General features: G+C 43.1%; 1 protein-coding gene across 3 annotated transcripts; it reads left to right on the top strand.

Moving 5' to 3' along the window:
• Positions 1-21,465: 21,465 nt before the first annotated feature.
• On the top strand, positions 21,466-24,050 carry si:dkey-154b15.1 (uncharacterized). Of its 3 annotated transcripts, none has more exons than XM_035792909.2 (4): positions 21,466-21,531; positions 21,894-22,089; positions 22,305-22,393; positions 22,504-24,050. In XM_035792909.2, exons 2-4 carry the CDS (start codon positions 21,912-21,914, stop codon positions 23,878-23,880), a joined length of 1,644 nt encoding a protein of 547 aa, XP_035648802.1. In that variant the 5' UTR covers positions 21,466-21,531; positions 21,894-21,911; the 3' UTR covers positions 23,881-24,050. The 3 variants fall into 3 exon arrangements, with proteins under 3 accessions (XP_035648802.1, XP_035648804.1, XP_052326035.1); XM_035792911.2 differs by having other exon boundaries at positions 21,492-21,758; XM_052470075.1 differs by having other exon boundaries at positions 21,497-21,531; positions 21,635-22,089.
• Positions 24,051-25,408: the final 1,358 nt, after the last annotated feature.

The following is a 25,408-nucleotide window of genomic DNA, read 5'->3' as shown; positions in this document are numbered from 1 at the left end:
AGACAGGAAGGAGGCAGGCAGAGAGGGGAGAGGGACACCGCCCCCTCCCATGCTGCAACAACAGCTGGAAGCAGGAGGTTGGAGCTGCAGGAACAGTTATGACAGTATGGTGGCATCCCAAATGGCACACTATTCCCTATTTAGTGCACTACGTTTGACCAAGGCCCATAGCTATGGTCAAAAGTATTGCACTATGTAGGGAAATGGGTGCCATTTGGGATGTAACAATAACAGTTATCTTTCGCAGAACACAACACAAACAACAGGCCAAATGTTCTGTTTTTATGGATTATAAACTCTGTTCTGAATCTAGAGTACAGAAGAGCTTAAAATGGTTACAGTACGGCAGAGCAGAAAGGCTCAGGGAAATAAAAAGAGTGAATAACAGGGTCATTCCACAAAATGAGTGCCTTTTGCGTCTTAACATTTGAAGTAGAAATTGTGCACCAATACTGCATTTTAAAAGCCTGTTATATTAAATGAAGTTCCCTTTAATACAGATCAGATAGAGAATTCAATAAATCTGATTTTTAATATGAATAAAGACTTAGTGCTAAAATTCCTAATTTTGACGTCCCTCTGTGTACCCTATGTGACTTCTAGGAACATTTGAACCCACCATCATTGTAAAGCCCTAATCATTTGGTTGCTTAAAACAAAGTAATTTCTGTAGATTGTTTTTATTTCCTGTGATTAGTGATTAATTTAACCCTGGCTCTCATTTTAAGGTCAAAATTTTCTGGTGATTTGTGGTGGAATACTGAGCAGGTCAACGAAACACATCAACCCTGTCACCCGTAGATAGTCAGACTAGAAATGTTAGAAATGATAAAAATTAAAAAAGCTTGCATTCAAATGCCCCTGTCACAAGGAGAGTAGTTGCTGATTTAAAATCTCTTCGATGTTAAGTCCCTTGTTTAGGAGACCTGCGTGGGCTCTGGTACCGGTTAGGGTTAGGGTTAGGGTTAGGGTGGACACCGTAGATCGCAATGGCTTGCATTGAGCGAAAGCTCTGATTCCATTTTGCCTGTGTGAAACAGGATGTGAAATCTGACTCCACTTGAAGATGGGATGTCCTGCCATTTCATTTGTTTTTCCGACTGTCCATCCACCATACGTCACAGTCACTAACAACCCATATGCCTTACATCGTAACGCAGCAGGAGAGTGGTTTTGTCTCTTTAGCACATTCAGAGATTGATTTATAGCCAGTAATCTAAACTAATTCATAGATTTTTAAAAAAACGTCCTGTTTGTCATAGATGGAAAGAAAAAGATTAATATATGATGAAAGGCGAATTCCTAACAAGTTCAGGAAGCCTAGCTAGAGCTCTGTGAGACGTTCAAAGTGATGGGGGCAGACTTTATGATCAAGAGAGACCTTTAGAAAACATGCACATTTTCTCTAACAGTAAATATACAGGCATGTATTTAACAGTTATAAGGTGAAATCTTATAGTTAAGTCATTTTATAAATTGATTATACTATATTTAATGAAAATCGAATTCATTTTAAGCCTTGTTCATACAGTTTTGTTGAATAGGAAATACATCATAATATCATCAACACTGTTACAGTCAACCCTGTTATGGTTAACCCTGTTACAGTCAACCCTGTCACTTTATTTGGCACTTATTATAGTATTTGTTATTTATTTAACCTCTTGAGATGGGAAAACAAGTGTTTAATGAAGTTGAACATGCTCTTTATGCCAGAATGTAAAAATGAGGTAAAATCATTTTTTTTACTAAGTTACACTTCTACAAGGTGCAACGACCCAACAACAAGAGGTCTCTTTAGGCCATATGGAATATGCCATGCAAAGACACCTGCCTTGGTCTATGATCCTTGGAAATTGTTTTAATTGAAAATGGGTGCTGACATTTTCCTCCTCAATGATTGACAGATGAACCTGATTGATGGCCTCTGTTTTTTTAGATTACCTCGGGTCCAATGTGTGTGTTGATAATGGAAGAGAATCTTTGGGAAGTCAGGACTTTTATATATGTATATATGTATATACACGAATTGAGGTCAGGTGCATCCAATTTGCAGACTTATTTACGTGTTGCTGTGCATTTTGTTGCTACCTGACAACTTTACGTTTTTTACTTTTTAATTACCGTTTATAGTTTTGGTTTTCCATCAACTTTTTTTTTCCATTCAACTTTTTCACTCCCGACGATTTATCATGGTTCGTCAGGACCTCCAACAGCCGAAGCTATAAGTAGTAACATTAACATGATGCCTTCTAATTGCAGTCGCTGTACTCATAATATACAGGAGAACGATCTCCTTACGGCGAGGATAGCTGTGCTACAAGCCCAGCATCAGACGCAATCGTTAGGCAAGGGTAATTTCAGTGTAGGAAAGGATGAAACAGTGTCTGTGCCACCAGTCGGACAACTTTCTCACGGTTTCTGGCCATTAAGCAACGAGTTGGAGTCAGAGGCCGAGCCTTCTCTGGTCTCTACTCCTCCCGTTACGGGGTCTGAGACGCCGAAGCTTCCCACCATTAGCTCGGACAAATTGAAAACTAGTCATTGGCGACTCCATTACCCGCAGTATTAGACTTAAAACGAATCACCCAGCGTTTACCAGGGGGCAGGGCTACCGACGTTAAGGCTAATTTGAAGATGGTGCTGGCTAAAGGTAAAACTGCCGAGTATAGATATATTGTTATCCACGGCACCAACGATGTTAGGATGAAACAGTCAGAGATCACCAAGCGCAACATAGCGTGTAAATCAGCTAGAAAGATGTGTCGGCATCGAGTAATTGTCTCTGGCCCCCTCCCAGTTAGGGGGAGTGATGAGCTCTACAGCAGAGTCTCACAACTCAATCGCTGGTTGAAAATTGTTTTCTGCTCCTCCCAAAAGATAGAATTTGTAGATAATTGGCCCTCTTTCTGGGACTCACCCACAAACAGGACCAAGCCTGATCTGCTGAGGAGTGACGGACTCCATCCTAGCTGGAGGGGTGCTCTCATCTTATCTACCAACATAGACAGGGCTCTAGCCCCACAATGAAATAGGGTGCAGGCCAGGCAGCAGGCTGTTAGCCAGCCTGCCAGCATAGTGGAGTCTGCCACTAGCACAGTCAGTGTAGTCAGCTCAGCTATCCCCATTGAGACCGTGTCTGTGCCTCGACCTAGGTTGGACAAAACTAAACATGGCGGTGTTCGCCTTAGCAATCTCACTAGGATAAAGACCTCCTCCATTCCTGTCATTATTGAAAGAGATCATGATACCTCACATCTCAAAATAGGGCTACTTAATGTTAGATCCCTTACTTCAAAGGCAATTATAGTCAATGAACTAATCACTGATCATAGTCTTGATGTGATTGGCCTGACTGAAACATGGCTTAAACCTGATGAATTTACTGTGTTAAATGAGGCCTCAACTCCTGGCTACACTATTGACCCCGTGCATCCCGCAAAGGCGGAGGTGTTGCTAACATTTACGAAAGCAAATTTCAATTTACAAAAAAAATAAAAAGACGTTTTCGTCTTTTGAGCTTCTAGTCATGAAATCTATGCAGCCTACTCAATTTATCTATTGGAAAGATATCAGTTTGTCTCTGTGAATGGTTTGTCCTCTGACAAATCAACTGTACATTTCGGTGTTCCTTAATGTTCTGTTTTAGGACCACTATTGTTTTCACTATATATTTTACCTCTTGGGGATGTCATTCGAAAACAATGGATGACACACAGCTGTACATTTCAATGAAACATGGTGAAGCCCCAAAATTGCCCTCACTAGAAGCCTATGTTTCAGACATAAGGAAGTTGGTGGCTGCAAACGTTCTACTTTTAAACTCGGACAAAACAGAGATGCTTGTTCTAGGTCCCAAGAAACAAAGAGATCTTCTTTTGAATATGACAATTAATCTTAATGGTTGTACAGTCGTCTCAAATAAAACTGTGAAGGACCTCGGACCTCGTTTGCAAACTGTGAAGGACCTCTGTCCAGAAATGATGCATATATCCATGCTTTTGTTACTTCTCGGTTAGACTACTGCAATGCTCGACTTTCCGGCTACCTGGATAAAGCACTAAATTAACTTCAGTTAGTGCTAAATACGGCTGCTAGAATCCTGACTAGAACCAAAAGAATTGATCATATTACTCCAGTGCTAGCCTACCTACACTGGCTTCCTGTCAAGGCAAGGGCTGATTTCAAGGTTTTACTGCAAACCTACAAAGCATTACATGGACTTGCTCCTACCTACCTCTCTGAGTTGGTCCTGCCGTACATACCTACACGTACGCTACGGTCACAAGACGCAGGCCTCCTAATTGTCCCTAGAATTTCTAAGCAAACAGCTGGATGCAGGACTTTCTCCTATAGAGCTGCATTTTTATGGAACGGTCTGCCTACCCATGTCAGAGACGCAAACTCGGTCTCAACCTTTAAGTCTTTACTGAAGACTCATCTCTTCAGTGGGTCATATGATTGAGTGTAGTCTGGCCCAGGAGTGTGAAGGTGAACGGAAAGGCTCTGGAGCAACGAACCGCCCTTGCTGTCTCTGCCTGGCCAGTTCCCCTCTTTCAACTGGGATTCTCTGCCTCTAACCCTATTACAGGGGCTGAGTCACTGGCTTACTGGTGCTCTTTCATGCCGTCCCTAGGAGGGGTGCGTCACTTGAGTGGGTTGAGTCACTGATGTGATCTTTCTGTCTGGGTTGGCGCCCCCCCTTGGGTTGTGCCGTGGCGGAGATCTTTGTGGGCTATACTCGGCCTTGTCTCAGGATGGTAAGTTGGTGGTTGAAGATATCCCTCTAGTGGTGTGGGGGCTGTGCTTTGGCAAAGTGGGTGGGGTTATATCCTTCCTGTTTGGCCCTGTCCGGGGGTATAATCGGATAATAATGGCCCCACAGTGTCTCCTGACCCCTCCTGTCTCAGCCTCCAGTATTTATGCTGCAGTAGTTTATGTGTCGGGGGGCTAGGGTCAGTTTGTTATATCTGGAGTACTTCTCATGTCCTATTCGGTGTCCTGTGTGAATTTAAGTGTGCTCTCTCTAATTCTCTCTTTCTCTCTTTCTTTCTCTCTCTTGGAGGACCTGAGCCCTATGACCATGCCTCAGGACTACCTGGCATGATGACTCCTTGCTGTCCCCAGTCCACCTGGCCGTGTTGCTGCTCCAGTTTCAACTGTTCTGCCTGTGATTATTATTATTTGCCCATGCTGGTCATTTATGAACATTTGAACATCTTGGCCATGTTCTGTTATAATCTCCACCCGGCACAGCCAGAAGAGGACTGGCCACCCCACATAGCCTGGTTCCTCTCTAGGTTTCTTCCTAGGTTTTGGCCTTTCTAGGGAGTTTTTCCAAGCCACCGTGCTTCTACACCTGCATTGCTTGCTGTTTGGGGTTTTAGGCTGGGTTTCTGTGTAGCACTTTGAGATATCAGCTGATGTACGTAGGGCTATATAAATACATTAGATTTTATTTGATATATTTATGATAAGCCTGTTCCCGTTAGGCTCGGAACAGTACAGTGTGAGAGAGAGGGTGACCTGGACATTACCGTTTGCAGATATGCTGTTACCTTGGCCCTGACGGAAGTGTGCCTGGCTAATAATAGCTAGTTTCCCTCCCAATGGAGAGAACTTTAGACACCTGGTGTTGTGTGCGTTTGTCATCCATCCTTTTCTGACAGCTTTACAGCGCTGATTGAGAGTTCACAATGAGACAATAGTTTTTTTTCTCCATTTAATCTTCTCTGAAGTTTTTCCTTTGAGGCCAGTCAGGTCATTGAGGCATGGTTTGGAGCCCTCTCATTGACTTTGACTTCAGCATGGTCCTTGATCATTTGATCATTGTCATGTCAATGGCACAGAACAGGGAGTAGGGTGTAGTTGCCCCTAGATGCTGATCTTGGGGTCAGTTTTACATTTCCCCTACTAATGGTTAATATTGGGGGAGTTGAAGCTGATCCTAGATCTATGCCTAGGGGAAACTTCACCCCGAAGAGGTTATTGTTACACAAACTGGGGCCAGGCTTAGCCATTCTTCCTTGTGAAATCTGGTGGTAGTGCCAGGGAAGAGGGGGAGGTGTCTACAGTGGATCGATCCCATGGGATCTGGAACAGAGATAATGGTGTTAAAACCAATACAGCTGGTCCCAGAGACCAGATCAGACCAGTGCCCCTCTTGAGTCATTGAGAGAGTTTAGCCTAGGCCTAATCACTGAGGGGCATCTTGGATGGGATTGCGTGTCCAACGGTCACACGGTAAGATGCCATATGGTTGGAGCCTGGGAGGAGGATTGACTTATATGTTAGATAGAAAATTGTCTGCATAATTTCAGATCCCCCATATTTATTTTATTTATCCGTTATTTTACCAGGTAAATTGACTGAGAACACGTTCTCATTTGCAGCAACGACCTGGGGAATAGTTACAGGGGATTAATGAGCCAATTGTAAACTGGGGATTATTAGGTGACCATGATGGTTTGAAGGCCAGATTGGGAATTTAGCCAGGACACCAGGGTTAACACCCCTACTCTTACGATAAGTGCCATGGGATCTTTAATGACCTCAGAGAGTCAGGACACCCGTTTAACGTCCCATCCAAAAGATTGCACCCTACACATGGCAGTGTCCCCAATCACTGCCCTGGGGCATTGGGATCATTTTATTTTATTTTTTTAGACCAGAGGAAAGAGTGCCTCCTACTGGCCCTCCAACACCACTTCTGGCAGCATCTGGTCTCCCATCCAGGAACTGACCAGGACCAACCCTGCTTAGCTTCAGAAGTAAGCCAGCAGTGGTATGCAGGGTGGTATGCTGCCAGCATATGCTGCCAGGCTTCTACTTCCAGCTTATACATACTATATACATTTTACGGACACATTGTATTTGACAATAGTTATATTTCGTTTGTTTTTAATCCCATCCTTCAGCTACCCTCAACCCCCCCCCCATCTATCTCTGAAGACCCTCCAGTTTTGATTTCTATTTCCAAAATATTTTTAACTGTGTTGTTTCACAAAAGTTCTGAACCTATATACATTTTACGGACACAGTATATTTTACATTAGTTATCGTGTTATTTTCAGTCTCACCCTTCAGCTCCACTCAACCCCTCCCATCTGCAGTGAATTCGGAAAGTATTCAGACCCCTTGACTATTTCCACATTTTGTTACATTACAGCCTTATTCAAGCTTTTATTAAAACATGTTTAACCTAATCAATCTACACTCAATAACCCATAATGAAAAAGCAAAAATAGGTAAAAAAAACCTAGCTGAAATATCACATTTACATAAGTATTGAGACTTTCCGAATGCCATGGACCTCTAAACACCACCCAGTTTTGATTTCTATTTAACATATAGTTTTCCAACTTGCTGTGATGAAGGTTTTCATCAATTATCTCTCTTTACATTACTGCGATCATCTTTCACTCAATCCTGACTAGTTTCCCAGTCCCTGCCGCTGAAAAACATCCCCACAGCATGATGCTGCCACCACCACGCTTCACAGTAGGGATGTGAAAATGAGTGACAATCGGGTTCTAGGTCACCTCCCTGACCAAGGACCTTCTCCCCCGATTGCTCAGTTTGGCCTTTTGGCCAGCTGAGGCCATTGTGTCCTTGGGGAACTTTTCCTGTAGTCCACAATCATCTCCTTAGTCTTGGTTACATTGAGGGATAGGTTGTTATTCTGGCACCACCCAGCCAGGTCTCTAACCTCCTCCCTGTAGGCTGTCTCGTTGTTGTCGGTTATCAGGCCTACCATGTTGTGTCATCTGCAAACTTAATGATGGTGTTGGAGTCATACCTAGCCATGCAGTCATGGGTGAACATGGAGTACAGGAGGGGACTGAGCACACAACCCTGTGGATCTCCAGTGTTGAGGATCAGAGTGGCAGATGTGTTGCTACCTAGCCTCACCACCTGGGGGCGGCCCGTTAGGAAGTCCAGGATCCAGTTGCAGAGGGAGGTGTTTAGTCCCAGGATCCTTAGCTTATTGATGAGCTTTGAGGGTACTATGGTTTTGAACACTGAGCTGTAGTCAATGAATAGCATTCTCACAGAAGTGTTCCTTTTGTCCAGGTGGGAAAGGGCAGTGTGGAGTGCAATAGAGATGGCATCATCTGTGGATCTGTTTGGGCAGTATGCAAATTGAGAGGGTCTAGGGTTTCTGGGATAATGGTGTTGATGTGAGCCATTGCCAACCTTACATAGCACTTCATGGCTATGGACTAGAGTGCTACGGGCCTGTAGTCATTTAGGCAGGTTGCCTTTGTGTTCTTGGGCACAGGGACTATGGTGGTCTGCTTGAAACATGTTGGTATTACAGACTCTATCAGGGACATGTTAATAATGTCAGTGAAGACACCTGCCAGTTGGTCAGCACATGCCCGGAGTGTGAATGTTGCCTGTAATCCATGGCTTCTGGTTGGGGTATGTACGTACAGTCACTGTGGGGACGATGTCCTCGATGCACTTATTGATGAAGCCAGTGACTGATGTGGTGTACTCCTCAATGCCATCGGAAGAGTCCCGGAACATCCATCTTTAAGTTGTCGAACTAATCTTTGCAGGTTAGCATTTTTTTGCCATGAATCTTGTTATGGAGGCAGCACTGCGGTGGTCACTAGCTTCCACAGTCACAAAGAAATTTCTGTTTCCATACATGTTTACAATATAAACCCAATTTTTACCTTGCAGCTGGCCCATTTAGCAAAAATCGATCAATTCTGCCTCCATGGCAAAATTCATGACAGTAAACATCAACCTGCCTGACCGGCACCCTCTGTCTGATATTGCAAAAGGACAAGTAATCTAGACAGATACTTCTGTAACTCTGAATAAGCGTGGGAGTTGATGACGGCCGAGACCTTGCCTTGCCACTGAGCCACTGAATGGAAATTCACCACAGGAGGTTCCCATGGTTACCGCACTCCCGCCCGCTTGCTCAACTGGCCTCAGCTGAAGCTGATTGGTTGAGCCAGGGCACTTAGCAACCAGATACCCACTTAGCCTGAATCCAGCCTGTACTTTGGCGTTCAACAGCAGGTCAAAGGTCATATGTATCCTGATTCGTGACCGGCCTCCAACCAACCAGTAACCTACCAGGCGATTGGCTAACAGGTTAAAAGGAGTATTAGGCCCAACTCATCGACAAAGACAATAGTCTTAATAGGAGTTGATATCTAACTCAGCAATAGGTGTCCCTTCCCACGTCATTCAAAATCATAAGAAGTCTATGACTTGGGTGGCTGGAGTCTTTGACAATTTTTAAGGTCTTCCTCTGACACCGCCTGATATATAGGTCCTGGATGGCAGGGATCTCGACCCCAGTAATGTACTGAGCCATATGCACTTCCTTCTGAACCGCCTTACGGTCGGATGCCAATTTTGAGGTCAGTTTGAGCAACATAACAACTACACAAGTCTCAAAGACTCAAACCAGAGAAACAAAGTCTGATTGAGCATGGTAAACTCATAATAACCAAAAGAAGAGACTGACCGATGTTGTTCTCTGCACTGTTGCTACCATGCTTATAATCATAGTGTACGGAAAAAACAAATCAACATTCTTTAAGCCCCACAAGGCCTGCAGTGTCAGCTGAAACATGTTGTACTGTATTTAGAACTAAACTGCCTTTAACTGCCTAGGTAACTGACTAAAACATTAAAACTAAAGTGCGGGGAGACAAAACATCAAAGGTAATCTGATAACATTAGTGGAAGGTACACTCAGGCACAAGGAATTTGTTGGAGTTGGAGGTTATATTTTTCTTTAAACATTACCCAAAACCCCTTACCTCAGCACTCAAAAGAAATGAAATGACAGGATATTTCATATCCATTTATTACAGTCCAGGGAAGGAACAAAAGAAAATAGCATTTTCCTATTAGTCACCCCTCATTTAATTTCCTGGTTGGCCCCTAGATAGATCAAAACATGTCCAATGTTCATTCACTTGTGAGGGTCTGACCAATCTGTTAGCCTCTTTTATCTCTGGCCAGTCCTTTCCCAGGAGGTTGAGTGACTTCCTCATGTGGCCAAGAGTGCGTCACAAATGGCAGGTATCCCACATTCCCCTGACTGTGCCATGGGATGTAGAGAGAGAGGGAGAGAGGCAGTTTCCCTGAGAGTGGTAGTCAGGGCACCGAGGAGGTGAGAAGGGGAAATATGCAGACTGGAAAAACTTATGGAAGGAAGGATTAATGGAGTCACACAGAGACGGGGAACGAGAGAGAGAGAACATTTGAGAGAAAGAGAGGGAAATTGAGAAAGAGTAGGGGAGAGAGGGGGGTAGACTGAGAGAGACGGATAGATTAAGAGTGAGAGCCACACAGACAGAGAGAAAGAGAGAGAGAGAGTGAGAGAGACAGAGAAATAGAGAGGAAGCCAACAGGTAGCCCAAGAAACAGACTCCCCATTCAAACTCCTCCAGTGCTCTCCAGATCAGTATGTTCTACACAGGAGGACTGTGCCTCACCCTGCCTGTCTGATTTTGTTTAGTACAGTACCTCTGTACTCTACCACTGACCTCACCTCAGCCTGTCTCTTCACATCTATGTCATCATTAGTGCAGTCTGATAGAGCACTAATTGCTGCACCAATCAAATCAAGCTGCCCCAGGGGCACATGAGTCTGCTGTGACCAAGACCGGACCTAGACACAAAAGTAGTGCACTACATAGAGAATAGGGTGCCATTTGGGACACAGACAGTGAGGGAGCAACTCCCTTCTCTCTGAGGGGCTAACTCCGTCTGGGGCCACAGAGGCTAGCTCTGGCCCCCTCTACACTCCAGCTCACCCTGATACCCTGTTCAGAATACAATCCATGGGCCACTGGAGAATCAATTCAAGCTGCCAGAAAAAACAGACTGACTGGCTTACAGAGGGTCCAAGTGGGGCCATCAAAGTGTCGGGTTGGCAAGCAATCATGCATGCCCACATGTAAACAACTGGGTTCATCAAAACAGTTATGCACTTGTTATGCACAGTTACGCATAACCCACTGTCCATTAGCTAGCAGTACTAAAGCATGATGCAGCTTCTAAACAAACAACTGAATAACAGCAGAATAACTTTCATATGCCAGAGTGCTTACAGCCTCAAACAAAAACAACAGGCAGTTTAGCGAGGGCTGTTTTGGCAGCGGTGTTGTTCGTGATGGTATCCCAGGATGAGTCCCAAATGGCACCCTATTCCCTACATAGTGCACTACTTTTGACCAGTGCCCTGGTTAAAAGTAGTGCACTATGTAGTAAATAGGGTGCCATTTAGGATACAGTACCGTGTTGATCCAGCAGGCCTATACGTGAAACTGTTAGATAGAGCTGATTAATGAGGCTCTGTATGAATGAAATGCCCCATCCATCAAACACAGCTGTACTGGGTTACTGCACAGCACAGTGGGCTGGACAGGCAGACAGGTAGTTCTGATCTAATGCACCATGTGCTGGACCAAAAACACTTTCATCTTGTTTACACTGTTCTACTTGCTGTGTAATGTAAAAACTATTTATTCATCATACTCACAGATCTTAGCTTGGCTGTAGTGCAATACAAATGGTACGGTAGGTAATGGATCATATGCTCTTCGAAGAAAATGTTTGTTATCTGGGGTAAGATATGCATCTTGAGGTTTCTAGATTGTAATTTATTTCATGCAACTTTTCCCTTTGGGTTCCTATAATATTCCATGGGCCATGACGACAGTATAGAGTACAAACAGTAGGCTATCACTTTCTGAAAAAGTGAAGTGTACAAAACAAACACTGAGTACTAAATGTTGGTGAATTGCACACACCCAGACATGTGACTGCTTCACTGTTAACACTTCTCAAAAAGGGAAGCTGTCTATGTTCATTGCGTAAGAGACAGTGGACATTACGTACAAGGAGGGAAGTATTACAGACAATAAAACTCCCTTATCACAACAACAACGAGTTTGTTACTGAGTTTAATGATAACACAGTGACTCAAAGAAATGTGATGTTGCTGTATTACTTTCACTACAGAACATAACATTGTATCCTCATGGAACATTTTCAAATTACTGAGGATTCCGGAATATGAGTCATGCCAACCAACCATGATGTGGTGATTTTACGTTATTGGCTACAGAAAATGTAATTGTGTGCTTATGGAACATTTTGAAATTACTGTGGATTCCGGAATTCCAATCATGCCAACCAACAATGATGTGCCGGAGGAGAGAGGACAGAACATCCTGGTTACGCTGAAATCAAACCAGAAACTTTCCCACTGAGCCATGCTGACTTTGGATTGTGTCTGAATAATCTCTTCTCCTCCAGAAGTATGCACTTGTTCACTTCCCATCACTGACTTTACAGGAAATTACTAGTATAAGACATATGGCGGAAACACCCTCTAGTCCATCCCTCCACTTATCCAATGCTTTTAGATTTTTGGGAAGTAGTGAATGAGTTGACACTTCAGGAAGAAGGAGATATTATTGGGAAGCACCTAAGGCGGTCATTGGTTCACCTGTAGCAGACAAACAACTCTTACTGTGCACTGTACATATGCTTATTCTGATATCCTGAAGTCATAGGTCATTTATGGTGTATTGTTGGTGATTCATACGGGTTGCCCATTCATTCACCTCACCTGTAGAGGACACAAGCCACTCTTACTGTGGTAGATATGTTTATTCTGGGATCTTGATTTACCTCATAGGTTGTACTGGTCATTAATCACACATGTGTTTTCTCTGTTAGTTTCATCTTGATGCCAATTCATTCACCTGTCCTCACCTGTGCTTAGGTACTGTAGTTGTGAGGCGTATAACCTTGGCTACAGTCACTACCATCTGCACAGTAATGGTACATTCAGTGGTGTGATAAGACTCTTAGGAAAGGATCTGGCCTCCAGAAATAACCTGGACTTAGTCTCTCCCTTGTACCCCTGACCGTGCCATGAGAGAGAGAGAGAGAGAGAGGGAGAGAGAGGGAGAGAGGGGGGGAGGTGGAGAGAGAGAGAGAGAGAGAGAGAGAGGAGAGAGGGGGGGGAGAGGTGGAGAGAGCGAGAGAGCATTCCATTCAGATGCAGGAGCATCAGGGCTGGTAGCTAAAAGCCTGACTCATGCTATGCTGTGGGGATAATCGTGTTCTGGAAATCTTAACTAAATACATAGGCTACTCTACTCCTAGTCGGAATGATGCACCTAAACAAGAACTACATTATGTTCTATTGAATAGATCCTTCTGTACAACAGTGACATCCTTCATAGGAGCACAGGACCCACAGGCTTTTAAAAGACATCCCTCAATGCGTCATTGAACCTCTTAAGTACTGCACTCATGCACTACTGATGATTAAACCTAGGACTGTAGTACGTACATCCAAATGTTACATTTAAAGCTTTAAGGCCTCACATTTGCTTTGACGCAATATTGAGACCCTCAAAATGTCTGTCTAACAGTTGGCCTGGATCCCATGCAAAACAAGCTGCCCAGAGAGCTAGGACACTGGGTGAATGAAAATGGGAAGATCATGACCACACTTTGCATGGCCCATTGCATACAATGAGGGTCAAGTCGATCATTTGCTTTGAGGTTCATGTGTTAGGCATCTTTTGAGGGTAAGGTCGGGGCCTACGGCTGCGTTTACACAAACAGCCCAATTCTGATATGTTGCCCAATTATTGGCAAAAGAGCTAATCTGGTTGGTTGAAATACCAATACCCTGGATTCCATGCAAAACAAGCTGCATGAATGAAAATGTCCAGATCCTGATTCCTGACCACACTTTGCATGGACCATTACACCCTTCGTGACCTGGGAGACTATCTTTAATCTCAGTGTGCTGAACAGGGGGTCAGGTGTAAAGGATTAGCTATGCTCTAGTCAAGCAGCAGCCCAAGGCCTGGCTGGAGTGAGTCTTCATTATTCACAGATTACAACCTTCTAAGAGCCCAAACCCCAACAGATCTACCGGTAGCCTCAGCTGTACCTCTCATGTTCTATGTTTGTTTCTGGGTTCATTTTGGTGGCTGGCAGTCCCCTGGAACAAAAGTATAGGTGTCCTATTCTATATATATAATATAATATATAATATTAATATAATATAATGTTTACATAACCTACATTACTTATCTCATATGTATATGTATATACTGTACTCTATATCATCTACTGCATATTTATGTAATACATGTACCACTAGCCACTTTAACTATGCCACTTTGTTCACATACCCTACATTACTCATCTCATATGTATATACTGTACTCAATACCATCTACTGCATCTTGCCTATGCCGCTCTGTACCATCACTCATTCATATATCTTTATGTACATATTCTTTATCCCTTTACACTTGTGTGTATAAGGTAGTAGTTGTGGAATTGTTAGGTTAGATTACTCGTTGGTTATTACTGCATTGTCGGAACTAGAAGCACAAGCATTTCGCTACACTCACATTAACATCTGCTAACCATGTGTATGTGACAAATACAATTTGATTTGATGTAGTGCACTACTTTTGACCAAAGCCCTATAGGCCCTGGTCAAAGGTAGTGCACTTTAAAGGGACGCACCCGTATGTGCGGATGGGACATGTATTCATGTGGAGACACATACATGAATGTACACTCATGCACATTATGCATGCACAATCAAGTGCAGTTTTTACTCAGAAGCAGTAATACAAATAGCTGGTTCAGTAGCTTACAAACAAACTACTTGAGTTGATCCACTGGGCAAGGAGGCCAGTTTAACATTGAGTTTTAATGTACCTTTGATTGAGTTGTCAACTAACATTAATTCAATGTGAAATCAACAAAAACATCTGTTCAAGTCATTGGATGTTGGTTTAAAGTCAGTGGAAAAAAATACTAATTTCTTTACGTTGATTACTTTTTGCAATCTAATCAATTTCCCACCTTGATTCCTCTTTGAATTATTTTGTTGAAATGACATGGAAATAACGTTGATTCAACCAGTTTGTGCGCAGTGGGGAGAGTGAGTTGGTGTGTATCTCCTATCCAGCCTATCCCTGGCCCCATGACACGGAGTGTGAAGCATGCGGACTCAACACAAAGACATCATTCACACGGGCCCTTACATAACCTTCAGATATAAAGCCTTTAATTTTGGGCTAGACACCATATCCTCTGTGTATTGTACCCTACAGCTAGGTAATGGGCAGAAAGGTTGAACAGAACTATAACATAGTATTTCAAAACATTATTTCATAGAAGTCCATTCCACATGGAAAAGTACCTCTAAATACCTCTAACCTCTAACTCGGGTATTCCCCCAGGGGTACACACAATGCCGTCGGGGGTACGCCAAATAAACTTGTGATTCACATTTACAACATAAATAAATAAATCTTCACATTTTCAAACAGTTCATTTATATTTTCCAACGGGGCTATACATTTGGGTGAGGTATTTTTCTCACCTGATTAGCCTCGTTTTACTGCCAAAAATAAAATGAAACCACCTGGTGTTCAGTGAAATAACACAATGTCAAATACAGGTAGTCTAGTCAAATAATGAACATCCAATCACATTAACCGTTACTCTCTCGCGGGAATTCCACTAACGGTTTGTATGTAACCAAACATAGCTGCTGCTCATGTTGGTATCTGTACTGATGGCGCAAAAGCCATGACAACAACTGGATTCATTATCCCTCATTCACTTGTGAGGGTCTGACTCTGCCTCCAGTCCACTTACCGATATCTGAACAAGAGAACCTCATCGGAATTGCAACAAGCGGTTCTGTGAAAATCGAATTTAAGACGCTGATGCCCTTTCCAACCACCTACCTATGTGAGAGTGGATTCTCAGCCATCACTAGCATGCAAACTAAATACAGGCACAGATTGTGTGTGGAAAATGATTTAAGGCTGAGACTCTACAATTACAACCCAATATCGCAGAGTTATGTGCATCCCTTCAAGCACACCCTTCTCATTAACCTGTGGTGAGTTATTCACCATTTTCGATGAACAAATAAGGTTTTATATGTAAGATGGTTAAATAAAGAGCAAAATTATTATTATTATTATATTATTATTTGTGCCCTGGTCATATAAGAGCTCTTTGTCACTTCCCACGAGCCGGGTTGTGACAAAAACTCATTCTTATGTTTAATAAATGTATCGTATAGTGTGTGTGTGGCAGGCTTACAATGATGGCAAAAAACAACATTTGAGAGTGCGCTGACTCTGGTGCTAGAGGGGGTACGCAGCTAGAGGTTGAATGTTTGAAGGGGTACGGGACTATAAAAAGTTTGGATACCACTGCTCTAACTGATTCTAAGAACCCCACCACCTCCAACCTCCTCTGCTGACACAGACTAAGCTGTGTCACTGTGCCGTGAGAGAGACTACAGGAGTTAAATATTGTACTAGTACCCAGAACTCAGTTAGGTAGTTAGGTTACGCAGTCAGTGCTCTTAATCGGTTGTCCCAGTCATTAGGGCCAAGGCCAATCCTCTGTCTTAAACAAACTTAATACCAGAATCTGACCTCTTCCTCACGCATCAGGATGATTAAGAGTCAATGGGAAGAATTTCCGGCCTTTAAGCAGAATATAAAATGCACTTGCACATCTGCGTTTCCTAGTTGCAGGTGTGTGGGCATCATCATTGATGTCTTCGAAGTCAAAAAAGACCTGCACATTGCTATTGCCAGTATCATTACCATAAAGCAGAACCATTACTCCTCCAATACACACAGGTATCAGGCTGTTTAACTAGGCAATGACAAAGTCCTTTAGATGGGCGACTATTCAAACCTGGACAGACTTGAATTGTCATTGCTGCTGATGTAATGCAAACAACAGACATACACATGAGGTCAAGTACACTATTAATATGAATCTGAGCAGATTTTCTTCAATGAAATTATACACAGACAGACTGAATTAAATTATGTCCACGTGTAGGACACTGCCACAGATGGGTACAATGCTTCTGAGAAGAGAAGAAAAATGGGTTTACTTGGATTGTTCGGTCCAGAGCTGTGCCGTTTCTATTGCTCTTCCAGTAGGGTTTGATAAATGCTGTGTGTCACATTGAACTCCCTCCCTAGGCCTAGACACAGAGTTCCTGAGCTCTGCAATGACACAGACGAGCCTGAAATGAATGACCAGTGTTTTCCTGCCAACACAGATGCAAGCGTTCAAGCTTGGTGGTCAACCTATCTGCATGCAGACCACGTCAACTTGAGAGACAGTCAGCATTTCAATAGACAAACAAAGCTGAAATTCATAGCCTGTCCTGTGATCTTAGACGCTATGCCAATGACAGAGCTCTGTCTATGGGCTGTATTGTTGTTGTCTAATGATGTATTCTGAGTCATCCACCATGCTAGTCCTTTGTGTAAGGGGCTCTGTGAGACCACAGTCACCACCCACCATCAAAGCCGTTACTGCATCAGTATCTAACTATCTATATTGTAGTGTAACAGACCAAGGGTTGGGGTCAGAATGCATAGTAAACTCAGTTTGAATTTGAATTGAAAAAAGGTCAAGAGGAAGTATAAATGTAAATGGGTGGAAGGTAACCTAGCAGTTAAGAGCGTTGGTTCTAAACTCAAAGGTCGCTGGTTTGAATCCTTCAGCAGACAAGGTGAAAAATCTGCTAATGTGCCCTTGAGCAAGACACTTAACCCTAATTGCTCCTGTAAGTCGCTCTGGATAAGAGCTTCTATTAAATGACTAAAATGGGAAAGACAATATATTCTATATAATTCTAATCATACTACATATGAATAACTTATTTTACACGTAGGAAGATTAGATATGTGGACTTACTGTATGCTACACAGACAGAGAGATTGTTCTGGATGGACTGTGTTGCTGAAACGGTAACTGTGTAGATTGTGACTTAACAGACACCTTGAGCAGTCCTCCGCTGTCTCCTAGTGGGGAAAGTGTCACTTTCCACTATGAATCAACAAAAAAATGCCTATTGAGTTTGCCCAATCTAAATGTATGTTTGTTGTGAATACGTTCTGAAATCAATACAGATAAACACCCAGCTAATCAATTCCAAAACAGGTGTTTTGCTGATACAAATAACCAAATTAAAAAGTAGGGAGTATCTAGGCTAATGCCTGGCAACAATGTAAAATGGATATGAAAAACAAGTATTATCATACCAAATGACATTAGACTTATTGATAGATTGATACCAGAGGAGGCTGGTGGGATGAACTATAAGAGGACAGGCACATTGTAATGGCTGGAATGAAATCAAATAGAACAGAGTCAAACACGTGGTTTCCATATGTTTAATGTGTTTGGTACCATTCCATTTATTATATTCCAGCCATTACAATAAGCCAGTCCTCCTATAGGTCCTCTCACCAGCGTCCTCTCATTGATACGTACATACAGTACCAGTCAAAAGTTTTGACACACCTACTCATTCAAGGCTTTTTCTTTATTTTTACTATTTTCTACATTGTAGAATAATAGTGAAGACATCGGAACTATGAAATAACACATATGAAATCATGTTGTAACCAAAAAAGTCCTGGTCAGGATCGAGGGAAAGATGAACAGAGCAAATTACAAAGAGATCCTTGATGAAAACCTGCTCCAGAGCGCACAGGACCTCAGACTGTAGCGATCAAACATCTCTGGAGAGACCTGAAAATAAATGTGCAGCAATGCTCCCCATCCAACCTGACAGAGCTTAAGAGGATCTTCAGAGAAGAATGGGAGAAACTCCCCAAATACAGGTGTGCCAAACTTGTAGCGTCATACCCAAGAAGACTCAAGGCTGTAATCACTGCCAAAGGTGCTTCAACAAAGTACTGTATAAAGGGTCTGAATACTTATGAAAATGTGATATTTCAGTAGTTTTTGTATTTACTTTTTAGCAAAAATGTCTAAAACCTGTTTTTGCTTTGTCATTATGGGGTATTGTATGTAGATTGATGAGAAAAATAATAATAATTTAATCCATTTTAGCTGTATCTGTCAGCGTAGTGTCCAGAGCATGGAGGCGCTACCAGGAGACAGGCCAGTATATCAGGAGATATGGAGGAGGCCGTAGGAGGGCAACAACCCAGCAGCAGGACCGCTACCTCCGCCTTTGTGCAAGGAGCACTGCCAGAGCCCTGCAAAATGACCTCCAGCAGGCCACAAATGTGCATGTGTCTGCTCAAACGGTCAGAAACAGACTCCATGAGGGTGGTATGAGGGCCCGACGTCCACAGGTGGGGATTGTGCTTACAGCCCAACACCGTGCAGGACGTTTGGCATTTGCCAGAGAACACCAAGATTGGCAAATTCGCCACTGGCGCCCTGTGCTCTTCACAGATGAAATCAGGTTCACACTGAGCACATGTGACAGACGTGACAGAGTCTGGAGACGCCATGGAGAACGTTCTGCTGCCTGCAACATCCTCCAGCATGACCGGTTTGGTGGTGGGTCAGTCATGGTGTGGGGTGGCATTTTTTAGGGGGCTGCACAGCCCTCCATTTGCTCGCCAGGGGTAACCTGACTGCTATTAGGTACCGAGATGAGATCCTCAGACCCCTTGTGAGACCATATGCTGGTGCGGTTGGCCCTGGGTTCCTCCTAATGCAAGACAATGCTAGACCTCATGTGGCTGGAGTGTGTCAGCAGGTCCTGCAGGAAGAAGGCATTGATGCTATGGACTGGCCCGCCCGTTCCCCAGACCTGAATCCAATTGAGCATATCTGGGACATTATGTCTCGCTCCATCCACCAACAGACTGCACCACAGACTGTCCAGGAGTTGACGGATGCTTTAGTCCAGGTCTGGGAGGAGATCCCCCAGGAGACCATCCGCCACCTCATCAGGAGCATTCCCAGGCGTTGTAGGGAGGTCATACACGCACGTGGAGGCCACACACACTACTGAGCCTCATTTTGACTTGTTTTAAGGACATTACATCAAAGTTGGATCAGCCTGTAGTGTGGTTTTCCACTTTAATTTTGAGTGTGACTCCAAATCCAGACCTCCATGGGTTGATTAATTTGATTTCCATTGATAATTTTTGTGTGATTTTGTTGTCAGCACATTCAACTATGTAAAGAAAAAAGTTCATTTCATAAGAATATTTCATTCATTAAGATCTAGGATGTGTTATTTTAGTGTTCCCTTTATTTTCTTGAGCAGTGTATATAAACTTTCTCACTTTTGACCTAAAAATGAGTTAAGTCAATCCTAGGACCTCAAACTTGTTAATGGTCAAATGAAACCAAATAGTAATCAGTAAAAAAACATCTAATTGTGGGGCTACATTGTTGACTTGATACCATAACTGAAAAGTTTTTTTTTTAAAGCCTCAGAATGTTTAAATAATTATATTACCGTAGGCTTCTCTTGCTTTTCATTATCTGGTAAAACAATATTATATCAATAACACTGAAGCTGTTCCGCAAGGCTGGGTCTGTCGTGGCTCTGAACTGGGATGGTTTGAGGCCCTGCAGTGTTTCCAAGGCTAAGTTAGCTAAACCTCAGACATGCTTACACTTAACATGTATCATTGAAGACTATAATAGGATTGTATCAAATCACTATTTGTTTAAAACCCCTATAACAGGACTGTCTTTGACTTGGTATAATTTGGGCTTCTTGATTTATTCTTGGACAGATATCCTTCCCAGGAGTTTGGGAGGTAGCCTAGAGGTTAGAGAAATTGACCTACCACCAGAGGGTTGCTGGTTTGAACTGTTGTGCTTGTGAGCAAGGCACTAATACCCTAAAACCACATGACAACATTTGATGTAAAAAAGGGCTTTGTAAATACAATTTCATTCAAATGGTGCATATGAACTAGCCAACTAGTGCACAAGTATGCCTCTTTTAATCAGGGGTCACCAGCCTTCGACAATTTTCATTTGTTTTGGAATCGACAGGATCTTTTCAAGCAAGATGGAATCCAGCCGAACAAACATGGATCTTGGATACTCTCATCCAATCTTGTCTCATTCAATTGAACTTCCTTGTTGGCTGATATGGGAAGTTCAGCTTCTTGGATAACCCCACAATTGGCATTTGGGTCCAAGACACCAACCCCTACGTTCTTGTACTGAAATAAATAAAGAAAAAAACAAAATGTGAATACAAATACAGTTGTTATAAACCATTTATTGTCTTGTCACCGCTCAATGTGTTGAAGGTATATTAGAAGATGAACCTTGAGTAGACCAATGTACACCTTGCCCTCAGATGGTTGATATAGGCCTACCGGCAGTCTCTTCAACAAAGCTGGATATACTGTATCATTATACCGTTTTAAACCGATATTACGATAGTTCTTGGTCTCGGTTTATATTTTAAACAGCCTTGAGTGCATTACATTGCATTGACATGATTCCAACAATGAGATCATTTGTTTGACAATGTATTATTACAAGGGGTTCAGTACACTACAGAACCCCTGTGAGTAGAAGGCATAGCTTATTTAGTCAAGCAGCGCCCCATAGTGGCTATCGTGAGAAATATGTGCACCTTTCACTTTCGGTTTTCTCGAAATGCATAGTGACGACCTTTGTTTTGAACGAACGACTACACTAGATAGATAGGTAAGTTTAGGTTCGAATTACACCATTTTTAGGAAAAGGAAAACACAAGACGTTCTGTAAAATGCTAAACTTGCGTCAGTATCTTTGCTATGTGCTTTCTTAGAGGGAAAACTGGTGGAAAACGAGTGTGAAACTCTGACAGGGATTAAAACAACATTGCCAAACAAATCACATTGATTGGGAGAACTTCTTCGTTAACTGACATATCCTTAAACAGTTAATCTAATGTAAGAATATATTGCGTTGAATGGAATATTTCGTACTGTTAAGCTTCAGTTTTTCACCCTACATGGCCTTTATAGTCTCCATTACTGGCATGATGTGGTTTCAACTTCGGTCACGTTGCTCATCTGTTTCTCCAGTGTTGACAGAACTTCACAATGGATGGTATAGTTGTGGAGGTTCTTGGCGTCCCCAATATTCTTGCCACTGATAGAATGGTTGACAAGCTCACTATACACTTCCTGCGACCACGGAACGGGGGAGGAGAGGTGCAGAGAGTGCTGTTTCCATCTGATAGCCCGGGTCAGGCCTTTGTCATATTTGAGGAACCAGAAGGTAGGCGATCTACTGTACCTGATAGCGGGGTAACTTACATATATTCAGTGGCTGAACTAGACATGAAGGGGATCAGGGACAAAAATGGATGCAATGAATATATGTCACAATATTAGTAGGTGTTAAAGTAGGCTACTCTTTCCCCCTGAATTTATTGATACATAAAACCACCACAAATACTTGATAATTTCTTTAACCTACCCTCTCTTTTGCAGTGGCTGCCCATGTCTCGCGGTTGACCCATGTGTTGGAGGTGGACCAACAACAATTTTGTCTCAAAGTCAGAATAGTTGACAGGCCTGAGGTAGGGAAAAGCCCCCGCCCCTTGTATTACATATCATATTGTCATATTGTTCAAGTGTAATTAAATCCTAATGTTTATCTTGTTTTGTTTTATTTTTATGTGTATCACAGGTGGACATGCCAGTCAAGGCAACTCTGGATGTGAGAATGTTCCCCAATGACAGAGAGGTGCGGCGACTCCTAGACATCCATGGCTTTAAGGTGAACGAGTTTCAACATGGTCAGCTGCGTGTCCAGGGCTCCTTTCTGAAGCTCAGAGCAGTGAAGGCCCAACTGCAGCAGCTCCTACACCAAGACAACCAGCCCCAATACAACCCTTCCCCACCTAGCCTCAGTGGCCATGCCTCTGGGACCTACAAAGCCTCCACCAGGATGCACCACACCAATGGCACTGCAATGCATGCTGGGAACACGAGTCCTATGTATTCTGGGAGCAGGAGTCCTATTTCAGTCAATGGAGAGCAGTTTGCACATGTCCTGCAGTCTTCTTCCCCTACCAACTATTCACGGGACTCAGGGTCACCTTGTAGCCTCTCCAGCCCCCGGAGTGACAACCTATCTCCCAGTCTTCTGGAACCAGGGTATGGGGCCAATGTGACCCACAGGAAGAACCCATCTCGTAGCAGGTCTCGCAGTGTGGTCTCCTTCCTAATGGACGCAGATGTGCTCCGATATGCCCAGTGCATCAGGAAAAAAGACATTGATACAATTCTTGGAAGCAACAACATTCAAATGAATGTGCAGCCTAGTGAATGTTCCGATATCAGTTCTGTTATCCTCGAGGGGAAGAACCCAAAGACTGCTATGGAAAAGCTGCAAGACTATCTCACTACACTCAACTCAACACTACGCACCCAAGAAATCCCACTGGGAACAATCGATCACAACGGGCAGGTTAGAATTGGTAAACTGATTCAGAGGTTTAATAGTGTTTATCCTACTGTCCTCGTCAATCAGGTCGGAGATATTCTCCGCCTTGTAGGGCCTTCCAGGGACAGTTATGACATGATGCAGATTCTCTTGGGAAAACCCCTAGAACTTCCACCAGCCGGGCGAACAGGGAGGGCATTGGACAGGGGCTCAAGGGACAGGAGAAGCAGTTCTCTATCGAGTCTGCCCAAAAGGAAGGATGCCCCCATCCCATGGGACCCTGTCCCTGTGTCTGCTGCTGTACCAGATTACTCCCCCTCAAAGTACCAGGGTGACTCTGGGCATAGAAGGACTGTACAGAGGGCTGGAAGCCCAGTACCCTATACATCCACCCTCAGTCACAGGGGAAGAAGTCACTCTGATTCACAGGAGAAAGTAAAGGAGCAGAGAGTAACACAGAGGGACTTCTCGAGGCAAAAAAGGGTGGATGATGTGGTAGGGCCCTCTGCTGGAGCTCAGATGCCAGTGATGAAAAAGAACTCATTACTTCCCAAAATTCCTACAAACAAAGCAGGTTGGATGGATGTGCTATCAGGGAAAAAAAAGAAAAAGCCATAACAAGTCACTAGTTTAAATTCTGACACCTATAATAAAATTGGCTTTAGCTGTTTATTTCTTGAATATCTTATGTCATGATGTGGGGCATAAAATTGATTATGATAGATTCTAATATGTTCTTTCTTATGGTATGTTTTGAAACTATTATTGTTAATAAATGTGGTTGATTGGAACAATTAGCCTATTCTGGGATGATCTCATTCAATCACTTGTGGAAACTGTCATGGAATGTGTTAATTTAAATTCTTCACATAGATTAAAATCAACATATTCTCTCTTTAGAATTGGCATTGACTCCACATTCCACTTAATTCTGTTACTATATCAGTCTGCCTCTATGCTTTTGCCTTAGTATCTGGTTGTGTGCTTCTTGTCAGACTGATTCTGTGTGTGCAACTTCTGGACTCAAGAGTGTCATGTTGTGTGATGATGGAGCCAGAAGCAGAATAGAGAGGAAGTGCTCACTGATGCAGCCCCCCTCTACACAGGATGTGAGGCGGCCCCACGCAGTCGACATGACAGAACACAAGGCACACTGAGAGAGGATGTGCTGATCAGAGATAAGCGGGTTAGGAGGGGGTGAGTGGTAGTGCAGTCTATGGAATGATACTTATGAGGTAATGGGGCATGTTCTTAATATTATGAAAAAACATTAAGAACACCTTCCTTATATTGACTTGCAACTCCCCCTTTTGCCCTCAGAACAGCTTCAATTCATCATGGACTGCAATGTGTCGAAAGCGTTCCACAGGGATGCTGGCCCATGTTGACTCCTGGAGTGTTGCAGTTCTTGACACACGTACACAATCCATGTCTCAATTGTCTCAAGGCTTAACAATCTTTAACCTGTCCCCCCCTTCATCTACACTGATTGAAGTGGTTTTAATAGGTGACGTCAATAAGGGATCATACTGTAGGGTTCACCTGGATTCACCTGGTCAGTCTAAGTCATAATGTTTTGTACACTCAAGACAATTCAGTTTTTTTCCCCCAATTACTGGTAAAAGAGCTAATCTGACTGTTAAAACATACTGTTAGTGGAAAAATAGAATGAGGCTGCCTGTGTAAACGCAGCTTTAGAGAAGCAAAAACCACTCCAAGCCAATGAGTGCTATGAGGTTTTATGTTGAGGTCCATTGCCTCATCATACACTGTTTCCCAAACAACGTTGGTTCACATGTAGAAAAACAAATAGCTGAGTTCAAATGTAAGATGACCACCAACGACTAAGGCCGCGACTCAGAGGCTGACAGAAGTACACTGACTGAAATGTCAGAAAACAGATTTTGTTTGTTAACTACATTTAATTATTTGGCAATATTGACAAAGACTGAACCGCTCTTTGTCCTCTCATACACTGATGCCACCCCCACACAATGTATCACCATCCTTTTCCAGAGGTTGGTAGAAGACTGCTCTTCATACGTTCTGACTCATGTCTGGAGCCAGATTACCTGTCCTGCATTGGGAAATACCATACTGTTGAAACAGAGTGGAAATCTTGGTTGTCTACACAGGAATCGGTCAA

The sequence above is a fragment of the Oncorhynchus keta genome, chromosome 19, assembly GCF_023373465.1.
Source record: "Oncorhynchus keta strain PuntledgeMale-10-30-2019 chromosome 19, Oket_V2, whole genome shotgun sequence".
Lineage (NCBI taxonomy): Eukaryota > Metazoa > Chordata > Actinopteri > Salmoniformes > Salmonidae > Oncorhynchus > Oncorhynchus keta.
Note: the sequence above shows the minus strand (reverse complement) of the source record. Positions and strands in the feature narration are given on the sequence as shown.

Bases quoted from the DNA above. Each gene is read 5' to 3' on its own strand.
- si:dkey-154b15.1 (XM_035792909.2), top strand. From the start codon at position 21,912: ATGGATGGTATAGTTGTGGAGGTTCTTGGCGTCCCCAATATTCTTGCC. The intron at 22,090-22,304 runs GTAGGCGATCTA...TCTCTTTTGCAG, and splicing joins CATATTTGAGGAACCAGAAG to TGGCTGCCCATGTCTCGCGG. The intron at 22,394-22,503 runs GTAGGGAAAAGC...TGTGTATCACAG, and splicing joins GAATAGTTGACAGGCCTGAG to GTGGACATGCCAGTCAAGGC.